Below are 25,496 nucleotides of genomic sequence, written 5' to 3'. Positions count from 1 at the left end.
TTGAGTTAAGTGACAGGCTTCATAGAACAGAACCAATTACGATTCTCGTACACCTCGGGAACAGAAGAAGAAAATACTTATTGAAAAAAAAAATCTAACAATGCGTGGACGTATCTATTCTCTGAATTAATAGCAGTAATATATGTTACTGCTTTTTTTTTTAGAAAGTAAAAGTTAGTCATGTATCTCTATTACGTAACTATTCCTAACACATGTTCGGTTATTCTAAACTATAATTGAGTGTAAAATTAAGATTAATTTGTTTTTGCCTCATCTGGGTTGTCTCCCATTGACTTCTACATCACGTTTTTGTTGGCAAGTACTTTATTTCCTGAAGCGTTATTAAATCATGTTGACGTTTTGCATCAATCTTGTAATATGCTTTGGCTTTTCGAATTTTGCTGCATACAAGTTTGATTTGGATTAATCTACACAAAACAATATACAATTGGTTCTGCATATTTATTTTTAATTCACCCAATAAACTGTCCTGTTCTATTAAGTGTTCTATGAACAAGTCTTTTTGTGGCTGTTTATTGGGGCTATCGAAACATTATCATAAATAACCATGTTCATTTCTTCTTAAAAATCATAGATGATTTGAATTGTTTTGAGTACAATTTTCAAAGCACTATATATTAGACATGTTACAAGAAATGAATCTTTCTCCAAACGATTCCAAATCATCTTCCAAATATATCGTAGATGTTTTCAAAATGCTGGAATTTTTGGTCGACAGATTATTTGTCCATTTCAACGAACGGTAGACATTCCAATTGGAACAAATTGTGCTCCTCTACTCGCCTATTCATTGACTGTTATGGGGTCGACTTTATAGCTGACCTGATCTAAAGTCAGAACATCGTTTAGCCAGATCCTTTGATCTCAGTTTTTGCTAAATAGATAACGTATTATCGTTAATAATCCTAGTTTTATACATTGCATCTACCCTAAAGAACTTATGATAAAGGATACTACAGACATTGTAAAGTCTCTTATCTTGATCTACACTCTGAGATCAATGGCAAAGGAAAACTTTTGCCCTCACTATACGACAAACTCGATGACTTTTCATTCCATATTGTCAACTTTCAATTCGTGGCAACATCCCTTCAACACCTTTCATTTCACAACTCAAACGTTATGATTACCGTAACTGCGCAGACATTTGCACCCCGCTAGAATTCTCACATCTAGACTTCTAGAACAGAGTTATGTTTCTTCAAGATTGAGGTAATCACGAACTCGTAGATCGTTACAGTATATCAATATACACCATGATAACCGATTTGTTCAACATTTCATAATTTTCCTTTCCTCTTTTGTGTTTCCGGACTCAACTTTTTACGAGCAGCTCCACGGGTGTTTCTAGAAATGCAGAATACGCTTGCCCTACTGGTGCACATGGTCCATGCTTTCAGTTTTAAATGGAGTCCGAGTTGCTCATTTACTTATATATGTTTCTCTGTACGTTTTATTTTTGTTATTTCATGTTCTTTGTTGTGCCTGTTTTCCCTGTCTGGTCTTTGTCCCTGAATTGCGTTCTTTTGATTTTCGCTAGAATATTGTGGTATGCTTGATTACTATTTCATGTGAATTGTACGTTAAAAATCTTCTCATGATTTCCTACATGTCATTCGCAGAACAATACAAAGTACAGAAACCCTAATAAATACCGAGACGGCCTCAGGTGCTTAAACCAAGTACACCGAATGAGGATGAATATCTACGACGGATGAGATTCTTCATTCATATTGGATACGCCATTATGGCCAATTGTAACGACTGTAAAACTTTTGACATTAATTAAAAGTAACACATTTTGTCCCTGTAGTATTGTGTGTGAGTCGTTTAACTTTCTAGGGAAGCGTATGAACTAAAAGACAAAAAATCCAAACGATTGAGTAGTTTGGCTGTTATTGAATAAAAGGGATACTAGACAATTGAGGGGGTGGGGTGTGAAATCGTCGCGTATTTTTTTTTTTTTTTTTTTAGAAAACTTCCATCTGTAGTCATCGTCGACATAAAGTCAAGAGAAGAGGTTTGCAGTCATTTCTTCAGAGACGTTTACGTTTAGAAAAAAAGATCATATGCATTAGGTGAAAGAATAGATTTAAAATTTCAAATTTTTTTAAATATATTTTTTTTATTGATATTGACGTGCACTAGTTGGAAGAATCTATCTTAGATTTGCGATCTGATTCCAAATATACAATTTGTCTGGCCTTGTTAATTTATTTGACAATTACTCACTTTCTTTGCACCTTTTTTCCGCCACATGTACGACTAAACATAAAGTTTTGATTAGTTGTGTTTACTTACTTTTGTGTACGCAACTTTTTTTACATGGCAAGTCATATCAACTGTTAGGCCATTGTTTTCTACAACATTTATTGCTATACGTCTTCCTAATTATTTCATCTCGGTCGATTTGATCCCAATTTATATGCATCTCTTCATAGAATTAATGTATCATTCTGAACGCTGCACTTATAATCTTTGTAAATGAACTAAATAAAAACGCGCTTAGTTATCTAATTCTTTAATGTATGTCTTTTGTTTGTCATTAATTTTTTTGTATCTTTTAAATTCGTATTTTTAGCATGAGCTACCATGTTTTGGTAAAGACGCCATTGTTAATTAATTTTGAATTTCTAGTTTTTGGTGCTTCAAATATCTTTTACTTTCCCTATCTTCAATTTTGCATGTGTTTTATTTTTATTGCCTACATCGTGGATGTTGGATCCTGTTACATGATTTCACGTTTAGGCCTTACACATGGATTTTCTCAGAATTGTTCCATATTTGACGCTTTGGTATATTCATTGGCACCATTTATACGCAAATGTTAGAGATTGTTTTTTTTTTAATTTAAAAAAAAAATTTTAACTGTCATGTTTTACTTGAAAATAGCTGACGAAAATTGAGAAAAAATGATCTAAATAAATGGCGACAAGATTCTTAGCATCTAACCAGAACAAATGTATCTACCCTTTCAAGCATACCAAGTAAAAATCAAGGGGACGTTGGATAGAAGAAGGGTCAGGATATTTTTGTATGGGCAAATTACCAACCATTAATGTATTACCAATATGTGGCTAAAGGTGAACGAACCGTATAATTGAAAACACTAGAAAATAGTTGAAACTGCATGCAAGAGACGTGCCTTGTTGCTTCGTTAGAAGAAATATCTGTTGATTCAGGAAAAAGATTCATTACAGATGGAGACTCTTTATTCTGTATAGTAACCCAACAAGAACAATAAGAAGACATGAATCCATCTAAATGTTATAGAATATTCAAATATGTAAAAAATGACAAAAACAAGTATCAACATCAGATTGGTATAATTTACTAAAACAAAAATAACAATTCAAATGACAGTAACAAAAAATAGAAAAAACAAGGACATGTGGTAATTATATCACTGGCCATGTTGACTCTGACGCTTACAGGTTTCTTCGTTTTATCAATTATGTTTCTCGGTGATTTGATTTTCTATAGCTCCGAGTGTTAACACTTTTAAAAATAAGAATGATGCAATCGATTCTTACGGAGAAAAAGATGAGAAAAATGATAAATGTCAAAGATTACCACAATAAGAATGCTGAAGTATGAAAACAAATGGATTTCATAAACAACTGTGTTCTTCCTTCGTGTATTCTTACAAAGGCACGAATCATTACATTACGATTACACTCTGTAACAAAACAGTAGCTAGCAAAACAAGAACACAACTTGAGGATTTCAGTGATCTATTCGATTCCTGCTGAGACTTTTGTGATGTATTTTGTTTTTGGTTATCTGAAAAAAAAAAAAAATACAATAGACAATGCTGTCATCAATTCTACTGAAATTAAAATTTTTACTACAGAATAGAAGCTTGTTTTTTGTTGTTATTTTACACATTTTTAATGGATACGATGGAACATCCCTTTGATAATCATATCGTTTTAATATAATCCATTTGAAAGAGCATACACTTCATCTGACATGGCTAGGGCCGCCATAATTTTGACAAGGACAGTATTCATTCATTTCTGTATTAGATTTTCACTATGTGCTAGCCCACAAACTCAACAGCCGACAGCGCCCATAAGCATATCACCCATTCGGACTCATTATTTAGTCTCCGCTTTAACCAGTCATCACTGTATCATCTGTATGCTACGTGCTTAGCGGAAAAGCAGTGATTGCCAAATATAAAGTCTTTGTTTTAACTCGACCCTTAAACACTCGATAGCACGAAACCACTGGGGCGGTAATGAAGAGAGCACTTAATTACTCACATTGCGACAAATACGAAACAGCCATCACGAAATTTACCTTGAAGTTGTACTTAAGCCTTTTTCATTTCCGTGTCTTGTCTATGTGAAATTTGTTTTTTTTCTTTTGTTTGATTTTATTGTTTCCGTCTTCCCATAATCATGTCGTGATTTTCAGCACAAGAAAACAAATGTTCACGATTATATGAAGGGACGTTGCGTTTAGTAAATAATTAGTAAAGATCTAATTACGAACTTGAAAGTTATCTCTGACAATGTTCCTTTTGTCTATTTTGATATCTAAATGTTTCCTTCTAGATATAAAATCAGCAAGTTTAAAGTCCTATTAACATGGTGATACAAGTCTTATTAATTAACATTAAAAATTTCCAATAATTTATTTTCGAAATAAAATAATGATCAACCATATTAAAGTCCTATTTACAATATAATACAAGTAGCACCATTGAGATTTTTTTTGGCTATATTCTATTCACTTATATTTCAGGCATTTTTTAAGAGTTGCATCAAACGCATTTCAAATAACATCGTTAAAATCAAATACAAACATTGGTACTATGAAGTCAACCATCCAGAGCATATTTTGTTGAAAAGTACAATCTTGCAATGCTTGATCAATGTGAGAACATAAAACAATAAAAAAAATAAATGTTGTACTTGTAAACTGCTAGTAACATCTTGTAATATGATTTAGACATTGCCTACAGTCAAGCATAGTCAAACGTACTCATTTTTTTGCGTTTGTTAAGCAATTGAAAAAAAGGACGATAGCTAGAAGGGGCGAGATAGGATAGGTATCTATTTGAAAACTTAACTAATAAAGGTGTCAAAAGAGGTCATATTGCTTAAAATTTAAAACCATATTTACGCTGCATATCGAATTTTTGGTGCAGAGATATAATAAACTACATAAATTTTACTCAAATACAACTCAAACTACCGGACATAATTGTGATATCGTTGTTTGATAATGAGTAACATTTATATCGAAGAAATAAGGGTTACAACAAAATTACCGAACACTAATTCGATCAAAAATCAAGTCAAGTCCAAAATTATATCAAATATAGGGCTTGTCGTACTTTATATTCAGAACTTGAAATAGAAAGCGCGGCGAAATGAAATATTATCTAATACATGTCATCAGAAAAAAAGCACAATTTCCATCAGAATTAGCCGGACGCAAATTCAAGAGTGACGAATCAGATATCGTTAAATGAAATTTCATTCAAGTGTATCAAATCAAAGCCCCTCAAACAATTGATATGCTAAGATAATCATATTGTAAATTATCATGCTTTTAAGAAATAAATAAGAAAACACTTTGAAAATAACTCTTAGGAAGCTAGAAAAACGGTTAATGCAGCTTATTTGTTTGTAGTTGAGGAAAATGTATGTACAGATTATCACTTTGCACCAAAATAACAGTATGCAACGTAAGTATATATTTTTTTTATTTTAAGCAACCTACCGTTACTTACCTTCTCTTTTTATTATGTCCTTTTCTGCTGTAAAGGTAAAAAGGAATATATTTATATATAAACACTAATTAAAGAAACAAGTAAAGATAAAACATTTGAATTAATATTCTAATATGAAGTGTTTCATAAGCTCTTTAGACCACAGCCATAAAAGAGTAATCAAGGGAACCAAGATTCAGGCGGAAATTAAAAGACTGTATTCCAGGGACAAAGACAAGACATGGAAAACAGATATACACAACAAAGAACATTAAATAACCAAAATAACACATACAAAGTATCAAAAGTAAAATCGGACTCCACTAAACACTGGAAAAATGAATCAAGTGCACGGGTAAGATAATGTGTTCCCATTTGTTAAAAAAAACCACGTCCATCACACTGGACTAATACATGTATAACATTCCAGCATTTTGAAAACATCTTCGGTATATTTTGAAGATGATTTTGAAATATTGTTTTCAAAGTATGACGAATCGCTACTAAGAACTGCATATTTGTATCTTGGTGTACCATTTTTAGTAACAACGATTGATTCGGGATTTTAACTGACTATGGGGAGTAGAAGAATGGAGAGTTGAAAATCATAAGTTTTAATGCTATTATATTCTGATTTTAATTTTGAATTGAGGAAGATCTTTCAGGATCCATATTGAATTAATACCACTACGGGAGTATCAAATGTCGTTTTAGGATTGGAAACCCTCTTTGACAGCCGTGAGTATAGAAGTTAAAAGTTTTGAAAGAGGTTTGGTGTGTACATTTAGCAGATCCATTTATGTAGCGTTGCTTGTATGGATTTTTGTGGAGTTTAGAAATCCAGTACATAGACGGAAGATTACATCATGGTAGAAATACTAAAGAGGATAACCCATATTTATGGTTTTCCACTATTGTCTTCTTTGGAGAATATGGTAGCAGTTTGGGTCTTATAACTACTATCATTGAAAAAAAGAGAAACATATGACCCACATTATGTGCAACTCATAGGCTACGTCTATTCAAAAATATGAATAAGTTAATCATATTAGAATCGAAATAAATCACGGAAACTCCATTTTATTATTGTTTTACCACGGGCTCGCCATTTATATCGGAATTTAACATTGCGGCATAAATGGCCAGCTCGTGGTAAAACAATGATAGAATGGAGTTATTTCTTAAACCACACGTTTGTCTTCAATTCACTTTCATTAAAACAAGATATACAACGACGTAATGATAAAAATATTCAGTATTCTAAGGAGGTAGACCTATGATAAGGGACGTAACTCTTGAAATTAAAACAAGATATACAACGAAGTAATGATAAAACTGTTCAGTATTCTAAGGAGGTAGACCTATGATAAGGGACATAACTCTTGAAATTAAAACAAGATATACAACGAAGTAATGATAAAACTGTTCAGTATTCTAAGGAGGTAGACCTATGATAAGGGACATAACTCTTGAAATCAGTAACATGTATACAACATACCCAGTTTCATCAAAGCCTATCAAGTAGTCATTTGAAGCATAATAAAATAAATCCGAATAACTTAGATGTTTATATCAGATTTAAGTAAAATAATTTACACCAACGTACCAATGATTTTAAATTTATGTCCATTAACCTAGGTCTAGCTCCTTAAGTTACACTAAAGTGCATTTGTCCTATCAGGAAATATTTTGTGTCAGTATTTATCGCTGTAATGTCAATTCAAAGATATTTGCAATAGTTAATAATAGTTAAAATAATTCAACAGAGATAATAAAAATATATCAGTCAAAATAATGTCCGACGCATTCAATGGCTCATCATCGTCTCCATCGAGAGTAAATAGCTGTTTTAGAATTACTATAACCGATTAGACGACTAAGAGAAGCTTCCATTAACCTTTTTTGATCCGAATTAGTGCTCGTATACAGTAAAAAAAACAGAGTGAGTTAACCATTTTAGTATGTACCGGAGAGGCTAATAAACACGGAGTAGTTTATTTAATAAAGGTTAGTTGGAAAGATAGTTGTGTTTTACCCATTAAGAACTCAAAATAAAGACTCCAAAGGTTAAAAATTTGCTAATAATATGCCAGAAATAGAAATCTGTGTGGGATTTTTTTCGATAAACCATAGCATTTAATTTAAAGTAAGTTGCACAAAAAGTTTTTTAAAAGGACATAGGAAACAAGAAAGCTAGAATGACAATTAAAACATTGAAAAAAAAAAACAAAACACGAAGAAACCACGGATATTGAAGTTGTGAAAGAAAAAGTTCAAGTAAAAGTTAAACATTCAGAGAACATGCTAAGTACTGCTGTCTCTAGGCGTGAAAAGGGTACTATAATAACGACTGACATTTATGTATAATAACCATGAATGCTATCACATCACTCGTGCATATATTAATATTGATATTTCTGCAACATATGCAATTATATGTATACCAATTTCACCCATTTTCCTCTGCTTACAGGAACCAGAAAATGAACGGGAGGTTTTGCCTACACCAAGTTGACTATTCATTTTTGACTATTGTCTAGATTTCATTATTTCGGTTATTTTGTTTTTACCCTTCATTCAGAACCAATTGAAATCCACCAAGGACCATACAACAGAAAAATAAATCCTCATAAATTAGTAGCGTTTCAACAATGCATGGTACGGGTAACTAAGGATATTTTTTTAGCGGGAATGACATCTGTGCATATGCACATGACATTGCACGTCTTTCCGGTACTGACGTTTGTATTTGTGCGCTAATGGGTGAAGCGTCGACGATTTAAGGCAGATATCATTTAGGATTGTTAGCGGAAATGACATTTGTGCAGGACGTTGCAATTAAGTCCATTCGTATTGACGTTTGTATGAATTAATTTACTTACCATTGAGAACATTGACCATCACACTTGTTGCTTTGACATTTGAATTAAAACTGGGTGTCAAGCTACGGCAGACATAAATTCCAGCATCGGACGCTTTAACGCCTTCTATAGTCAACTGGCTTATCAATGAATTACCCGGATCTTCCGGAATAAAGTTTGATATAAAAACTCTATTGTTCCATTTACGTTCCTCAATTAAAGTACCGTTATGGAACCAGTCTATTTTCTCAGGGGCTCTGGTAGCCCCGGTGGCATTACATGTTAAGTTCAGTTTTTGCATTGGACTTGGATATAGGGTTCCATCAAGCGTGATTGCTGAAAAGAGACACATCCTCTTTTACTCTATTTAACTTGCTGCCGTTTAACATACAGAAGACCTTCAAATAAAGGATGAAGGCAACACACTTCAGAAAGTTGATTGTTGAAATACCGCATTGGTTTAGAATTTTAACAAAACTGTTGGGTTTCCTTTGTTTTAAACCTATCGATCTATAGATGAGACAAAGAAAAATAGAAAACTGTGAGCAAAGAATTTAAAAGAATATAGGACAAAACTTCATTAAAAATTCAAAATACTTACAAGGTTCTATAACCCGTTTTTGTTCTGAAAAAAAGATAAAAACAGATATAACTGAAAAGATAATTAAATAAAGTGTCCAGGGAATCAATTATACATTAATCTTCAATCATTTTCTTTTGTGTGAAAAAGACAGATAGAATATATTGCAAAAGCATCACGTCAAAAACAAAAAATAATATATTTGTTCTTAAGTTTGTAAGACGATGGACCGATTCAAGTAATTAGTACTTTTCAGGTTTGATTCTTAGAATTTTCCAGGTTTGTCGTAAAGTCGAGTATTTAGAAGAATGCACATTTTTAGAATTCAATTTGATATGCGAAGAAGCATTCTTATTGGACGACTCTCAAAGGTTATTTCTACAAACTTGTACAGTGACGTCATTAACGTTGATTGGTCTACAATACACGATTCAAATAATACAAAACGAAAAAGAATACATTATTAATTAGCAATGGAAAAGTAATCAAGGGATCCAATAGAAATGAAATAATAATAATGATCGATAAATTATTGATCGTCTAACACGGTGATATCTGTTTGAACTTTGAATGCAACGACACCACTGTCAACAGCAAAAACGAAAGATGTAGTAAAGAAACAGACTAATTTATTGAATAATATATAGCAAGGACAAAAAATAACTAGGCGACATTCGAATTTAAATGGTCAAATTTTACTTTCAATTTAACATAAATGTAGAACAAAGATAAAAAATGACCTTTGGTATTACAAAAATGCTTTAAGTTGACGATAAAACGATTACGAACACACGCTATATAACTTTTGAAGCGATTTTTATATGATTAAGAAAATCACGCTCTTCGAGCGAGGCAGGACAAAACATTTTGCAAAAAAAAAAACATTTGTGATTTCGAAAAATACTTGCACCAGTGAATGAATTACTAAAGTGAACAAACAGAAAAATCCAAAGGATCTTATCGATCATATTTAAAACGAAAATTGTTTTCTTTTTTATTAATCGCTTCTTTCGAGACAAAACCATGGACTGTTGAATCTTTCACGCAATGCATAGTCATTTAAGTAGTAAATATAGAAGTTACAACACACTTACAACAAATTAGTCTAAAGAATCAAAAGTTTCTAATTATAGTGTAAACAGCATCTTCCTTTCAGAGGTGTCTGCGCTTATTAATTGAAATTGTATTTATCATATATGGAACAAGCTTACTTTGGTACACGATCTTTTTACAATGTCAAAAAATCTTGTATTTTAATAGTGCAATGATACATCAGACAAAAACAATTGCACGGCACCTCAGAGCATGTATAACAATGTACCATTTTCTGCTTAATTTTGATATATATTCGTAATCCAAAATCATGTAAACCTTAACGTTTAGGTTGGAATTTACAAATATTATCTGAAAGCAAGGCATTTATAACTGCGATCAATGACTAAAACTTCAAGTTGGCAGGTTTAGTTTCTTGGTGTCATTTATATTTCAAATATAAATATCCGGTTGATGTTTAAAAGCTTAAAGACTGCTTTGATTTGAAGTGTGATGTTAAACTATATTAAATGTACAAACCTACAAAATAACTATCATAAACGTGGAAAACTGAGAGCGTTCACACGATATAGATGCATAAAACTCATTTTTTCTAAAAAGTGAAAAACCAATAGCAACGATATCAGACGCCACGCAAATTTAAAGTTTATTTCAAAATATTTTTGTTGTGAATAGTATTAACTGTTTTGATATTTGAAGTTTAAAAATTAACCGCTTATTAGCGCTTTATCATGCATGGGAGAAAATTTGCTTCATACTAATAAAGTATTAATCGTATTCATTTGTCATAATATACTTACGAAGAACGTTCAAATGAACACGATATGTATAAACGTCAGTGGAACTGATTTGACACTCGTAAATCCCTGAATGGTGAGGTTTTGCACGCTTTATTATTAACGAACTATTTGTCATATGTCCTTTTTCGTGAAAATCTACACTCATTCCATTGCGTTGGGCATACATCATACTTCCAATTGTCAATGGGAAATCTTCAGATACCTTTCGCCATGACACCTACAGTATAAATAGTTGTAAAAATAATCGATTACTAAAGTTCAGCCCTCTTACTCAAACAATTTACAATACATTCAAAGCGGAAACATGGTACACAAAAATGTTAAATTATACAATAGGAGAAAAAGGGCTGGACGGTGGCCGATGCTTGGGATATTTGAGCCTTTGACTGATATCACTTTTATACCAAAAAGACATAGCATAGCTCCGGTATGAAACGTAAATGGTCTTGATTTTCACAGCAAACAACCTTGAATATTGTGAAAGGTCAAAATTGCTTAACAACAGGCCTTAAGTTCAATTACGGGGAAAAATCTATTCTTTTACCTCTAAGCACTCAAATTTTATAATTCGTAATTTAAAAAATGATACATCGGAAATAACCCAATTAGGACTTTATTAAGCTTAAAATCAGAGTGAAGATTTCAATGTTGAAATGTCTAGGTGATCTAGTTCTCATTCTATAAACAAAATGATTGAAAATATATTTTTTGATAAATATCTAGCCTGAAAAATAAACGCGTTCATCAAATGAAATAAGCCGTAGAAGCATGTTCCAGACATTTAACAGCAAACGTTTCCCGATCTAATTATGTCAAATCAATTACCCTCTAGACCAAAATTAGTCGAAGAAAGAGCAGAGTGTGGTAACTTGATAAGTTGCAGAGCGGCCTTTAGTAATCCTATAGACAATTTGTCTTGATTTGAAATAAAATAGAGACGCGAGTACTGAAAGGCAACATCTTACCAATCTTTCTTTTTTGAACTTCTGGGACATTAACTATTTTGTTATGTGATTCAAGAAAACCCTGTAACTCTGAAAGCAACTCTGAAAGAAATAACAGAAATTTGAAAGTTTTTTTGCATTTTTTATGGTTTGTTTTGCACTTGAACAAAAATATCATGGTGCTTTGTTTTTGTTTTATGATACTATCAAGTAGTTCCCATCTTAAATTCACATCACTGTAATACATACCGATCTCGTGCCCGAATTTCTGACCACACATTTAAGCACAGCAGTGTCACCTGTGTATACTACATATTCCCTTGGCGTCGATATAAAGGACGGGATCAGCTGTCTCTTAATGGCCGCACCTAGAGAATAGAAAACTTATGAAAACATAGGGAATAATGTGAAGTAAAGCATAATAAAACCAGCAATCGTAACCGTCATAAATAACAAAAACGACACATAAGTATGTATAGTAATAGGCATTTTAAACTTTATTGAAACAGTCATAGATGTTTTGGCAAGATATTTAAGCGTAAAATATGATGTATACTTACTATAATATACTTTAACTATAATATGTCCACGTACTATTGTGGAAAAATAGATTTAATGTTTTATTGTTAATTTTTAAGTCCAAATGCATATCAAAGTCAGGTACTGACAATTGAAGAGGTGACTCATGAAGCAGGAAAACCCATCAAACCATATTTTAACATAACTATAGGTTTTCTTTTACAGATCTTTTTTATTTAAAAAAAAAAAAAAACATACATTCACTCCAACAGAAATAATCAAAGGAAATAAAGATTTCTCTTGCAGAGCTCCAATGTCATGTACAATCTTTATAAGTGCAACAATCGAAGGACAAACTAGGACTGGTTAGGTGGTTTGTAATAGATTCTAAATAGAAAATAAACGTAAATAATGTGAGTTGTGACATACACAAATTACCCTCTGTCTGATTTTAAAAAGGTTGGTACAGTTATATGGTAATTTAGTGTTATCTAAGGAAAATACGTAAGGTGTAATGACTCTATCTCTAGTCAATCATCCGGGTATTTTCTACATCAACACCTTTCATGGAAATGAATCACAGCTGATTAAAAAATGATTCATTCACTTTGCTGGTATTGCCGCATTGGGAATTGTAATGGGAAAATAACAGATTTCAGTTTAACATGTTCACTGCAATGTGAAGATAGTTTTATTTGCTTGATCCTGAAGGAAGGGAACAGACTAATAGCATCAATTTACAGGTTCTTCACATTATTGTATTCAGAACTATTAGAGGCGGACCCGACAATATCATTTTTTTCAAAACGTAACTCAGACCATCAAAACTCATTTTATACCGACTTTTAAAGATTTAAAGAAATCCAATATAAATTATGATTTGACTAAAAAAAAACAAAGTTCAAATTAGAGAATTTCAACAATAAAATTTAAACAATAGCAAAACATAAGAAATTAATTTATCTGATAAGGACCATTAACGAAATTGAATTAGAGCAGTGTGAACAACAATTAAGTCTTCCAGGATGGTTTCACGTCATCACAACAGACAAAATAGAATCAAGATCTATTCAATTTCCTACTTCTGTTGCACAGGGATTCCTATTGACATACGACATATACCAGTCTTTGACTATTTCTGTTAAAAGAGAACATATTTTCTCTAAAACTTTATGCAGTATTCTAGCTTTAAGCCTTTCGTCTATAATTTCGTAAATGTAATAGGGAAATAACAAATAAAATGTATTTATGTAATAGAAAGTAAGGAGATAATTCATTTCATAAAACATCACCCACTTAACCTTAGAAAATTATTTTATTCAATATGTCGATTAGAAAATGATTCATTCAATTTTCTTCTATTGTCGCAGTGGGATTTAAATTGACAGATGACGAATTCCAGGTTATAGGTTTCGAAAAGTACAGATCCTTTGAACGATGGTATTTCACTTTCAATTTATACATTTGATGTTGAATTGTCTTTAAAGAGTAATCAAGGGAACCAAGGTTCTAGCAGTAATCAAAGAGTAATCAAAGGAACCAAGGTTATAGCGGTAATCAAAAGAACGTAATCCAGGGACAAAGACCAGACATGGAAAACAGACACACACAACAAAGAACATAAAGTAACTAAAATCATACATACAAAGTAACAAAAGTAAATGAGCAACTCGGACTCCACTATAAACTGGGAGCATGGACCAGGTGCACCGGTAGGGAAGGTGTCCTCTGCTTTTCTAGAAACACCCGCCGAGTTGCTCATTAAACTTCACAAAATTGAACGCGAAGAACGTTCAAATGGAGTTGGCGTAACAGTAATAACAGAATAATCATGCGTGCACTAAAATAATTGTCTAGAACATATTTGACACTCCATGGTTTTAAAATTGCTCTATTTTCACACATGATTATAAGTTTTAACGTTTAAATAGATGGAAATATTTTGCAGTGAGTCGAAAAGAAAATATCTAAAAGTTGGAACACATATGTACATATAATTATTCGGTTGTGAGTACTAATTGGCATTTTGTAACTTTTTCATTAGGGTCTATGTCATAACCTGTTAACGGCATCACATTAATGCGACTATAACGGTTTGTTCTGACATCACGAAGGTTATAAAATATAAAGTTTTGGCATGTGTTCTTACCTTGTAAAACTTGTAGAAAGCGTAGAAATAAAAGTATTCCCACATGAGAGATTTTGCAATTATGAACTATATTTCCAATATACATTGTCAAAGGCTAAATCCATTGGAGAAAGTTGTAGTTACAAAACGTGCTGAGTTAATTCTCCCGATCACCAGTCTTAAATATTTGAAGTGAAATGTTTATGTCGCATTTGAAAAAAGTAAATAGTCTTTTAAATGCACATAAACTTTGATGCCGTTTCCTATCATACTCGATGAATTTTATTCCATAGGATGAATCTACATCATTGATTAAATGAAAATCATGGCTTCATGCTTCTATGCTCTCAACAGAACATAAATTGACGATGATTCATTTTAAACCCTTGATGAATCTGCAATGAGAATAATAACATGAGAATAATAGCATTAATACATTAATTAATGTGATGAAGTTATCGGCAATTATCAAATATTTTATGCCGTATATGCATATGTGAAGAATCCATTGACAAAACAACTGTATTGAATCATGTTAGAATCAATGTTTTATTCTGATAAAGCCCCAATGTTTATTACAAGAGTCGCCACTATTGAGAATCCTAACGGCGATTATTCACTATTTCAATTCAAATAGAGAAATTCTTATTGACGTTTGAGTTTGCTGCCGGACCTGTAACAATAGGATCCAATATTAAAATATTTTGTGTTATTGGCACGAGAATGACACCAGCATTCTATGAGGAAACATACTGGTAATGGGTTATTATAAACAATGATATTGATGGTAATGATTTTTGATTCCTCTCAGAGGATATTGTCATTTGATATCAGATAAGATATAACATGGCTTCCTGTGTTTCCAAGATAATTTTTTTCGATTTTTGCCTTATGCTTTAAATAAATAAAGGTAAAATGATACTTGCTTGTATGCTTTAATTATTTCGTACAACAAGATATCAAATATCATTTTAATTAAAAAAAATTACGAAAGGTTATAGATCTTGATATTGTAATAGCTTTAAGACCTTTTTTTCAATCATGATAATAATAAAAAGAACAAATTTGAATGGTTCCAGGCAACGCAAGGGACATCTAACGGCAACCAACATTTTAAAAGAGTAATTAAGGGAACCAAGTTTCTAGCTTGAAATTAATTTAAAACGGTTTAGGGAACACTCATTCTTTTAACGTTAGCCTCTGTATATTGCCATTCTGTGGTGTATTCTGATATTCAGAAACAGTCCAAGAGAATTTGAAGAAAGAGGGGACGGATTTCCAGAGATTTTCCTGAAAAAGTGAAGCTTCAGGATATCTTTTCTTTGCCAAAATTATACATAAAAGGGGGGAGGGTGTGAAAAAACTTAAACTTATAACGCTTCTCTGACACACTAGGAAGTATTATGAATTTTATGAATGTGCCATCCCCACAAACGGAGTCACTGTTCTAGCCAGAATTTTTAATTTTCATTGCCCAAGTAGGTCGTAGTTACCCCATAAAAAGCTTAAAAATGAATTTGTATCGCCAATGAATATATGCGCTCCATGTTATACCCATATGGTCCACTTAGAAGTAACCTAAAAACAGACAGATAATGAAAATGTACTAGATTTAATATCTTTGTAACTAAAAACATGAAAATCTTAAAGCAATTACCGTAAGCTTGTTTACTCAGAAGCTTAGTGTGTGTTAAGTTTGGACATTCGATAAGGCGAAATGTTCAACATTCTAATTAATGTGCATGCTTAAAGACTTTGATCTAAATTTTATATTAAGTTATACCAGTCGATTATGATTCAGTCAAATTGTTTCATTCGCCACATTTTCAAGTTCCTGATTTGAATTTGGTTGCAGTGAAAAGTCTTATTGATTATGAATATTTAATAAAATGAAGTTTTAAATAAAGTGTAAAAATATCATTATAAACAAAAGTTTAAATAGAACAGAACTACAGTGAAACGTGTCAAAAACGAACCTTGAATAATCCGAAAACCAGTCTAAACCTTGAATAATCCAAACACCAATCTTAACTTTGAATAATCCAAAAACCAGTCTAAACCTTGAATAATCCGAAAACCAGTCTAAACTTTGAATAATCCAAAAACCACATTTTTTAAAGCCCCGTCATATCAATTTAAATGTATCATGAACCTTTACCAATCAATCGACCATCTGCCTAAACCAAACCAATTCGTATTGAGTTCTGTTTAGATAGGTTTAGACATTTCAATGAAATCAAGTTTTGCTTCCACAAATGTGTCAATCAACCAATGAGAAAATAAGGTGTTTGTAATTCGCGTCAAGTTTCATTCTTGATTCGAATTTGTTTTATAATTCTACGTTCATGAGTTATATTTTATGTTATTACTTAACCTGTATGTTTTCTTTACAAACTTAGTATTCCAAATTTGATTCCCTTTTAAAGAAAGTAAATCACATGGGTAAATCCATACGCCCAGTTTTTGACTAAAACTAAAACTTGAACTAGTCAACCGACAAAGGCATCACCACAAATATTATGCATATGTTTGTTTTACTTCTGTCATTTCCCTTTTATATTTTTCTGAGATATTGTATTGATAAACATGGTATGTGAGGATGATATACAGCGTCTGTGATGTAAACATAATGACTATCTAGAACCTTTACCAATATTTTATGACATTCAGACAGCAATTCTTTTATTGTACATTGATATAGTGTTGATATATTTTATTTTGCACACTCTAGAGACCAAATATGGAATAAAAATCTTACGACTCTAAGCATTTTCTATAAAATGTTATTGAAGAATTGTTTATAATATCGCATAAGCATTAAATATGTAAAAACAGTGTTTCAAAATAAATGGAATGATAGTGGGCGATGAAAAATGAGTCGTGTTCTTCTACCAATAATTGAAAAAGCCCATATACAAAACATAACATACTGATATATAACATATCATACAAAATAAATGTTTGATTTTTAAGAAGATTTTTTATGGCCATCATCATGAACTCGTGGATCGTTACGGTGTATCCGTCTGCGCCATGAAAACTGATTTGTTCAACGTGTCATAGTTTTCCTTTCCTCTTTCGTCTACCCTGGACTTGACTTTTTATGAGCAACTCGGCGGGTGTTTCTAGAAAAGCAGAGGACGCTTACCCTACGGATGCACCTGGTCCATGCTCCCAGTTTTTAGTGGAGTCCGAGTTGCTCATTTGCTTTTGTTACTTTGTATGTTTGATTTTAGTTACTCTATGTTCTTTGTTATGTATGTCTGGTCTTTGTCCCTGGATTACATTCTTTTGATTACCGCTATAACTTTGGTTCCCTTGATTACTCTTTTATAAAAACACAAACGAATTATTTAGATACTTAAATAAGACTTATGCTTTCGGTTCTTGTGCTTAAAACAGAAGGCTTAATAGACTGAAAAAAATAGTTAAGTTACTGGCAAAAACAATAATTAATTTCTGTAACAATATACATGTATTAAATCCCTTTGGGACAAAACAGTAAGCCCATATATACTGCCAGTAAGGTGGAGAAAACGATATAGGCACCAAGTTTATATATGTTAGACTAAAACAATAAAACGTCTTACCAGAAGTTTCTTATTGTCCTAAAGGACATCCAAACATGACATAAAATCTTTATACAAAGTAACAGGAGTGAATTTTTCTAAGTTAACTCTTGTTGCTAAGTAGTGTCCATTAACGCATTTTATGACATAATACGGTGTATTTGGGCGACCATTAATATGTTATAACTACGTTCTGTTTTTCAATATTATATTACATCGAAGATCAGTTTTCTTTATATTACTGTAAACATTTTCATCGATTAGTCTAGAAATGATTTTGATCAATGACCTTACTCACGTTTTGAACTCGGCAATTTACCTCCCCCAAACTGTTCGCAAATTCAAGCGTAATGAACAGAATATCAATCCATGTTTTATGCTCATATGTTTGAATACGGTAAATTTATGGCCAGATAAAAACAAGATCTGTACCTCCAAAATGCTGAGAACTTCGTTACATCGCAACATCGTTAAAACATGTGTTGCCTATTTGTTGAGAATTAAGATAGTTTATTGTCTCCATATGTTCTAAATCTCTATTTTAGTACTTGTTTTTTTGTTTTATTGAATAGAACAATGTTACGGAAACAGATGCAGTTTAAAGAGGTAAACCTAGGGTAAGGGGCATAACTCTTGAAATCCTTGATATTTTATATCATATTCAATTTTACCAAAGTCTATCAAGCATTAATTTGAAAAAGAATGAAATCAATCCGTTACATTGATGCTTATATGACATTGATGTAAAATGCTTTACACAAACGTTAAGGTGATTTGTAAGAGCAATGCTCCTGAGCCTAGGTCTACCTCCTTAAAAGCTACCTTTTTAAAGACCGTAAATCTGAATATTTTATTCATTCGAAATATATCATGGTTATTGGAATATAAGAAAAGTACTCATAAGAGAGAGATAAAGGTGTCGTAAACCCGATACAAGTTCGAGGCAAAAAGAAATGCCTGGCTTACAAACTAGAAGTATATAGAAATCAGTGAAGCAATTGAAACATTAGTCGGAATCAAAATTATATGACTGTATAAACTTTAATTTCTTCTTGTCAGCATGCTTTTGTGGGATATTGCATTAAAATCGGCTCAAAATGTCAAATAAATTCATACATGTAGCAATATACTTTTGACCTTACAAAAGTATCACAAAAGAAAATTATATTTAGTATTGAAATAGAAAGTTGTTATTTTGAATTCAACGCGAAGTTTTGTATGGTTAGCAGGTTCATGAATGTACGTAGCACAGAAAAACATCGCCTTGACCGCTAAATTTATCACATACACCATTTTTAGATTAATCATTACCTGGGCTTTATTTCACCACATTTTATCCCCGACTACATATACACCTGTACAATTTGGAATAATTTAAAGCATGGTTTATTAAAATTGAAATTCATTTTTTGTTTTTAATTATTAAACTCAAAATGACTTTGTTGTGCATTATTTTTTAACTATGCAGAGAGACTCAAACGAAACAAAATGGTGTGTTGAGATATTCCCCACGTGTTAAAGGTGAACTTAATTCAAATTGACGTGTCTATCAATAGAAGGACAAAAGACACATATACAAAATAGGTATTAAAACTGTTAAAATGAATGGACAATCTCGAGTGAAAGTCATGTGTTTGATTATGTTGCCATCCTATGTAATTGAACAAAAATGTACTGCAAAAGTCATGTCAGTTTTATATAAAATTAATGTAACTTTTTCATATCTAGTGCATGCTATAGCTTAGAACTTTTCTAGATATGCATGTTGGTCTGTATTCATTGAAAACACCATTGTGGTGTAACGGATCTAATATTTGTTGGAAGATAATGATGAATCCCAAGGTACAAAGGATTATTATTAACTTCTGAGTCAATTAAAGGTTATAAAATAAAACCTTCATACTTGAAGGCAATTGTTTAACACCAGAAACCATTTAACACTTCAGAAAAAAGGACGTTTCTCAAGCGATGTGAAATCAAATTTGTTTTACATTTTATGATGCACAATTTGCAATTGAAAAGTCAAGAAAAAGAGAAAACGTCCAGTAGATTAGACTTAAATGATAAAAATACTCTTATTAGTTTTTCTTCTTTCTTCAGAGAGAATTAACGATATATTTACTATCAAACTTTTCTGTAGTTTTTTGTTCTTGTAGACATTTTGAATATGAACCGAAGTTTTGTTGGAAAGTGATGTGACATTCAGTATATATCGTATATAAAGAAAAAAATGAAATAACAACGTTTAAAACTATTAATTAAAAGTTAATTCAGCTTAGTTATCGGTACATTTATTGAAATATAAAATAAAAACAAGTTAATATGACTGAAAGACAAGCGTTTTTCTCATTTATTATATGTTAACACATAAACAGGAACATATGCGCAAGACCGTACCGTAATATTTTTACAGTATGACACAAATTTCTGAAGCAGGAAAACTATAAGTCATCTTTATTGATACAGGTGAGAATTAAACAAATTGAATTTCGACAAATTTACACCGTCAGCACTTTGGAACCTAGCGATTTCAAGAAAGAACTAAATACATAATGGAAAGGGATAATGGTTTTCTAGAAATATTATAGAATGTTATTCATCTGGGGTTTCCTTTTTATAACTGAATCAATATTGTGAATGTTAGCACCAGAATAAAACTATCCATGAAGTGATTTGCTATTCCAATAAAAGCAGCATCCTATCTTGTAATATCTATCAGAATTTTCCTTTGAACTCAAGTTCAACGACATATTGAGTATTTATTTAATATTTTACTATAGCCCAGGAATTTGAGCATATATTAATTTGAACGAGAATTGCAATCTATCCTTGAGTTAGTTATATCTGACGTCTGCGGTGAACTCTAGGTTGGGCAAACGCATTACTTCGGAGATAGCTCAATTTAGGAACAGAGTATTTAATGGCAGGGTACAAATTGCTCCATTACTACGCCGAATGAAATGATCAAATGTTTATTTATGACAGACATTAATGTGGTTTTTCAGTCAAGCAGTCCTTTCGTTCTGTTACAAATATTTTTAGTTATCATGAAGGCATGATAGCACCAATAATTTAAAAAAAAAATGAAAATGACGTCCCGTATAATTGGGAATAAAGACATGAATGCAACAAAATCAAGACATTAAGGAGCTTTATATCAGTAAATATAATACAAGAGCCCTTTTCATAAGAAATCGTAAGGGTAAAATTAGTCGTAAGTTGTGACATCACAATACTTAACTCTATTATTACATCATAACTTAATTTTTCACTGACGTTTTTTTTGTGAAAAAGACCGCTGATCTTTTCTTTTTAGTTATAACTTCAAAAAATTATAAAAAAACAATGAGCATAAGGTTTTAAAATTTCTCTGAATGTTACAGCAAATTTAAGAAGACAATGTCAATCTATGATTATAAAAAACATAGTTAAGGTCATCTCAACCGTTTATGTTAGTAAATATTTGGCTGAATAAGAACAATGAATATATATGTATATTGGATGTTTTTTTATTGAACAAAAACTACGTGAATAATTGTTCAATTTTGCCCTGACACAAAATTTAAGTAATTCAGAACAATGAAAAAACGCAGAAAAGCATCACTTTGTGTTAAATCCATTGTAAAAATTCATGATTTCTCCTTAAAATTATTAAAATCGGCACACATGCTTTATGATGAAAAGTGGAACGAATCGTAACCACAGGTTCGGATCACAACGACAGCAAACTGAGATTTTAAATAGCGTATTATCAAGTTTATAAACCATAAAAGCACAGTTGTATATACAATTAAGTACAGAGTCGCACTTCAACTGAATACTTGGAGCATGGAACTGGTGCCACCAGTTGGGATAGCGTCCTCAACTTCTCTAAAAACACCAGCCGAATTGCTAAAAAATGTCATAATTATTTGTGGACTGTCAATATTTGCTTTCGTAATTAATACCATTTTGGACTGAAAAAAAAAAAAACAAAAAAAAAAAACAAAAAAAAAAAACAAAAAAAAACGGGAATGAACTCATGAATTACCACAACATTGTTGCGCATTTTCTTCTACATTGTTCACATAACTGTATCTTATTGCTCGTGCGAATAAGATGTTAAGATGTCTTCAATCTTTATATATCAACGCCAACAAGAGAATACAGGAGTATACTGATCGGAATAGTAAAAATGAGATGTGACACATGTTATACTGCTGTGAAATATTTGTTCAGACGTTGACCTTGGTTACATATATTAACATTAAAACACATCTAATAATAATAATGATAAAAAAAGAACAGAACCAAACTTTAAAACAAAAACAAAACACGCAAACAAACAACCCAACTAAAAAATAATGACAAAAAAAAAGCTAAAAAAAAAAAAAAAAAAAAAAAAAAAAAAAAAAAACTTAAAACAACAAAAATCATTGTAGGGTTTCACTACTAATTTGTACATGGAATAGTAGTTTATATCGTTTTCTTTTAGTTCAACTCGGAAATTTGCATAGGCCTAAAAGAGATGGTTAAACAATATATTCAATGCAACACTCACAGAGTTACCATTTTAAAAAAACAAAGATGAATCATGGCGATATAAATGGTTTGTGAATAAGCGGCACCCACTAAATAAAGCATCATTTTGAAACTAAACCTAAACTTAAATGTAACAATGCAAGTAATCACTTTAAATGTAGTTATCTGTCTATGGCCTGACAATAAAATGACATTAACTACGATTTTGTTTAAGAATCAGGCAATGGTTGGCACATTATTTTTCTCAATTTGGATTTTTTGCCTCAAATATATTTAATACACCAATACATCTAGAAAACAATCGAAAGCTATTTGAAATTATTCTGAAGCATCAGTGACGTACATATTTTCTATTGCTTATATAAAGCAAAAGTACAGGAAAATTTTCCCGCCATTTTTTCATAGTATATTTAAAATAAATTTTACCTAACGATTTTTTAAAGAAGCAAAATTTTCAAACACTTTGGTGGTAATTTCTGGAGGTTATGAGTTATAAATACTTGGACAACGCAATTGATTCTGTGTGTTTGTTTTCTTAATGTACCACACCCCATTCCCATTTTGCCTGATTCTTAGACAGAGAAATACTTATAATGTTGAGCTTATGCCATTACATTAATCAAATCTAATGTCTGCGACAAGCTAAAAAAGGGTGTTTTAACCAAACTATTGGGGATAATATCAATACAGAAAATTACACTAGTGTCCGTAAAACTATCCCGCAATCTATTAGCAGCAAATTCTGTATATACGTTAAATCGTATGTTTTTAACTTTATAAAGTATATTTTGCTTTAAAGCTTTCGCAGATGTTACAAAGCTGGTATTGTATAAATAATTATGTATGTCAAATGAATGTCACGTTTGTTTTCTTGCATTGACACTTACTACGACCACTTTACTCACATTACCTTTACATATCATGATAAGCTTATGATTTAAAGTTCTTAAGTTTGTCCACACTGAATTATTAAATATGTTTTTTTTCTAAAAACTTTTTTCTGGTATAATAAAACACTTTCAATGGTTCTTTTATATCAAATGTATTTTCAACCTTGTGAAACCGAACAAAATGTGTTCGAGTTGGACAAGTTTTACTGTACTGCTTAAATGGGTTCAATAGGTATATCTCCATAATAAATACTTGTCAATTGTGTTCATTTTAGGAAGTGCTGCTCTTCAACATAAATTTTAAATTATATTTATTTAATACTTCTTGAGTCACAGTTAAAACAAAATTGGTGTCCTCTAAGCGTAACAGACAGACGGACTGAGGAAATTGAGCATGTACTAGACATACTATCATCATTGATGATGCAAGTAAAAAGCATAGTTGTGACACATTCATGTCTATTTGAGGCCAGTTATCCAATCAAGCAAGAGAAAGATGAAATGATCGTGTGCATAGGTAGGGAAAATATTGTCATAATTGCTTTCTTACCAACAACCCCATCGAGATAATAATATTTAGTCAAGACCCATATGTAAAAAAAAATAAAGTCAAGAGTAAGCTGATCTTATTCTGATGTTTGCATTTTGATGCAAGTCAACGAAGTTTAAACATAAACAACTTAGCCAAATTATAAGATTTGATTTGAAATTACCACTTATTCAGTAAATCGCCATACAACATTAAGAATGGAACATTAGTAAAGAACTTCTAATTGAATAAATAAACGCTACTTACAAAACCTTTTTAAGCAATGAAAATCCAACTTCAATGTCTGTTAACTGCAAAGACAACTATTACGCTAAGTTGCAACACACAACATCCGCATAAATATTAGAGTTATCTTAATTGTTGCCAAGTCATCTAAGAAATATAAATAAATCATGCCAAACTTTATTTGACATAAAAGCGTTGCGCTACTGTCTTTGAGTACTTCGAACTTTCTAAAATTGAGCAACTTGAGGCCACTTTTCTATCATCTCTATTGTATAAAGGAAGCGCTTTATTAAATTTCTTTCACTTGACGATCAATATTGGAATTGGCTAGATATTAAACGCTGAACTTGTGCGTCGAATGCTTCATTTGCATCAACAAGCCATTTTCATTTCTATTGATATTATTGTTAGCAGTAAACGGTGAAACAGAGACGAAATATCGTTTTATTAGATTAATGGAAAAATGTTAGAAATTATTTCGGGAACGTTTTTTTTATTAGACTTCTGTCGAAGATATTGAATTAATTGTGTTTTTACTTTTTTGATACTTTTCACAGATATTGCGGTAAAACAATTGCAATTAGTTACTTGGTGCCAGATATAATGTAATGCACCTATTGCGTGGGTTTCAGGTCGAGAATTTGTACTGCTTTACCCAGAGGAATTGATACTGACTATGTTAATAATTTTGTTATATGTCTAAGTGACATATCTTATCTTATAATTTCATCTGTAAAGTGTTAGCTTAAAGATAGCTTAGAAATAGTCTCTGAACTTTAATAGAAATTCCGATTCTGTTTTGATGTAAAAGCAATATACACAAAATAAACAAAGTCAATGGATAAAATCAGAGCGAACTTAATAATTATCTTCATAAAAATACGATAAGACTTCAATTTTCATTTCATTTAAAGTTTCATTGAAAACTGTTGCTATGAGAGAGATATGAGAAAGAAAAAAAAATCTTTCCAAGAGAAGTTTTACCAGATAAGTGTTTTCCGTATAATCATACTGCAACTGATAAAATACATATTATAAAATTATATGAGATTTTTCTTATATTGTACCAAACTCAAGTAGTTTTTTTAAAGTCAGGAGCTTAGTTGATAG

The 25,496-nt window shown here is 31.5% G+C and overlaps 1 protein-coding gene across 11 annotated transcripts in view; it reads right to left on the bottom strand.

Moving 5' to 3' along the window:
* Positions 1–3,330: 3,330 nt before the first annotated feature.
* LOC148621416 (MAM domain-containing glycosylphosphatidylinositol anchor protein 1-like) overlaps positions 3,331–25,496 on the bottom strand; it is a 73,958-nt gene continuing 51,792 nt past the window's right edge. For 6 of the 11 annotated variants that reach the window (XM_088575759.1, XM_088575758.1, XM_088575760.1 and 3 more), the window contains 7 exons: positions 14,653–15,026; positions 12,234–12,352; positions 11,041–11,257; positions 9,209–9,232; positions 8,629–8,943; positions 5,768–5,794; positions 3,331–3,804 (listed from right to left, as the gene is read on the bottom strand). In XM_088575759.1, the coding sequence (XP_088431885.1) occupies positions 3,683–3,804; positions 5,768–5,794; positions 8,629–8,943; positions 9,209–9,232; positions 11,041–11,257; positions 12,234–12,352; positions 14,653–14,737 (909 nt within the window). In that variant the 5' untranslated portion in view covers positions 14,738–15,026 and the 3' untranslated portion in view covers positions 3,331–3,682. Of the gene's footprint in view, positions 3,805–5,767; positions 5,795–8,628; positions 8,944–9,208; positions 9,233–11,040; positions 11,258–12,233; positions 12,353–14,652; positions 15,027–16,607; positions 16,724–18,221; positions 18,328–18,498; positions 18,518–24,407; positions 24,604–25,496 lie in introns of those variants that run through there. The other 5 variants (XM_088575761.1, XM_088575768.1, XM_088575762.1 and 2 more) reach the window with 5 other exon arrangements.

The sequence above is a fragment of the Perna viridis genome, chromosome 3, assembly GCF_037379345.1.
Source record: "Perna viridis isolate PV_CMFRI_1.1 ecotype Kerala chromosome 3, ASM3737934v1, whole genome shotgun sequence".
Lineage (NCBI taxonomy): Eukaryota > Metazoa > Mollusca > Bivalvia > Mytilida > Mytilidae > Perna > Perna viridis.
Note: the sequence above shows the minus strand (reverse complement) of the source record. Positions and strands in the feature narration are given on the sequence as shown.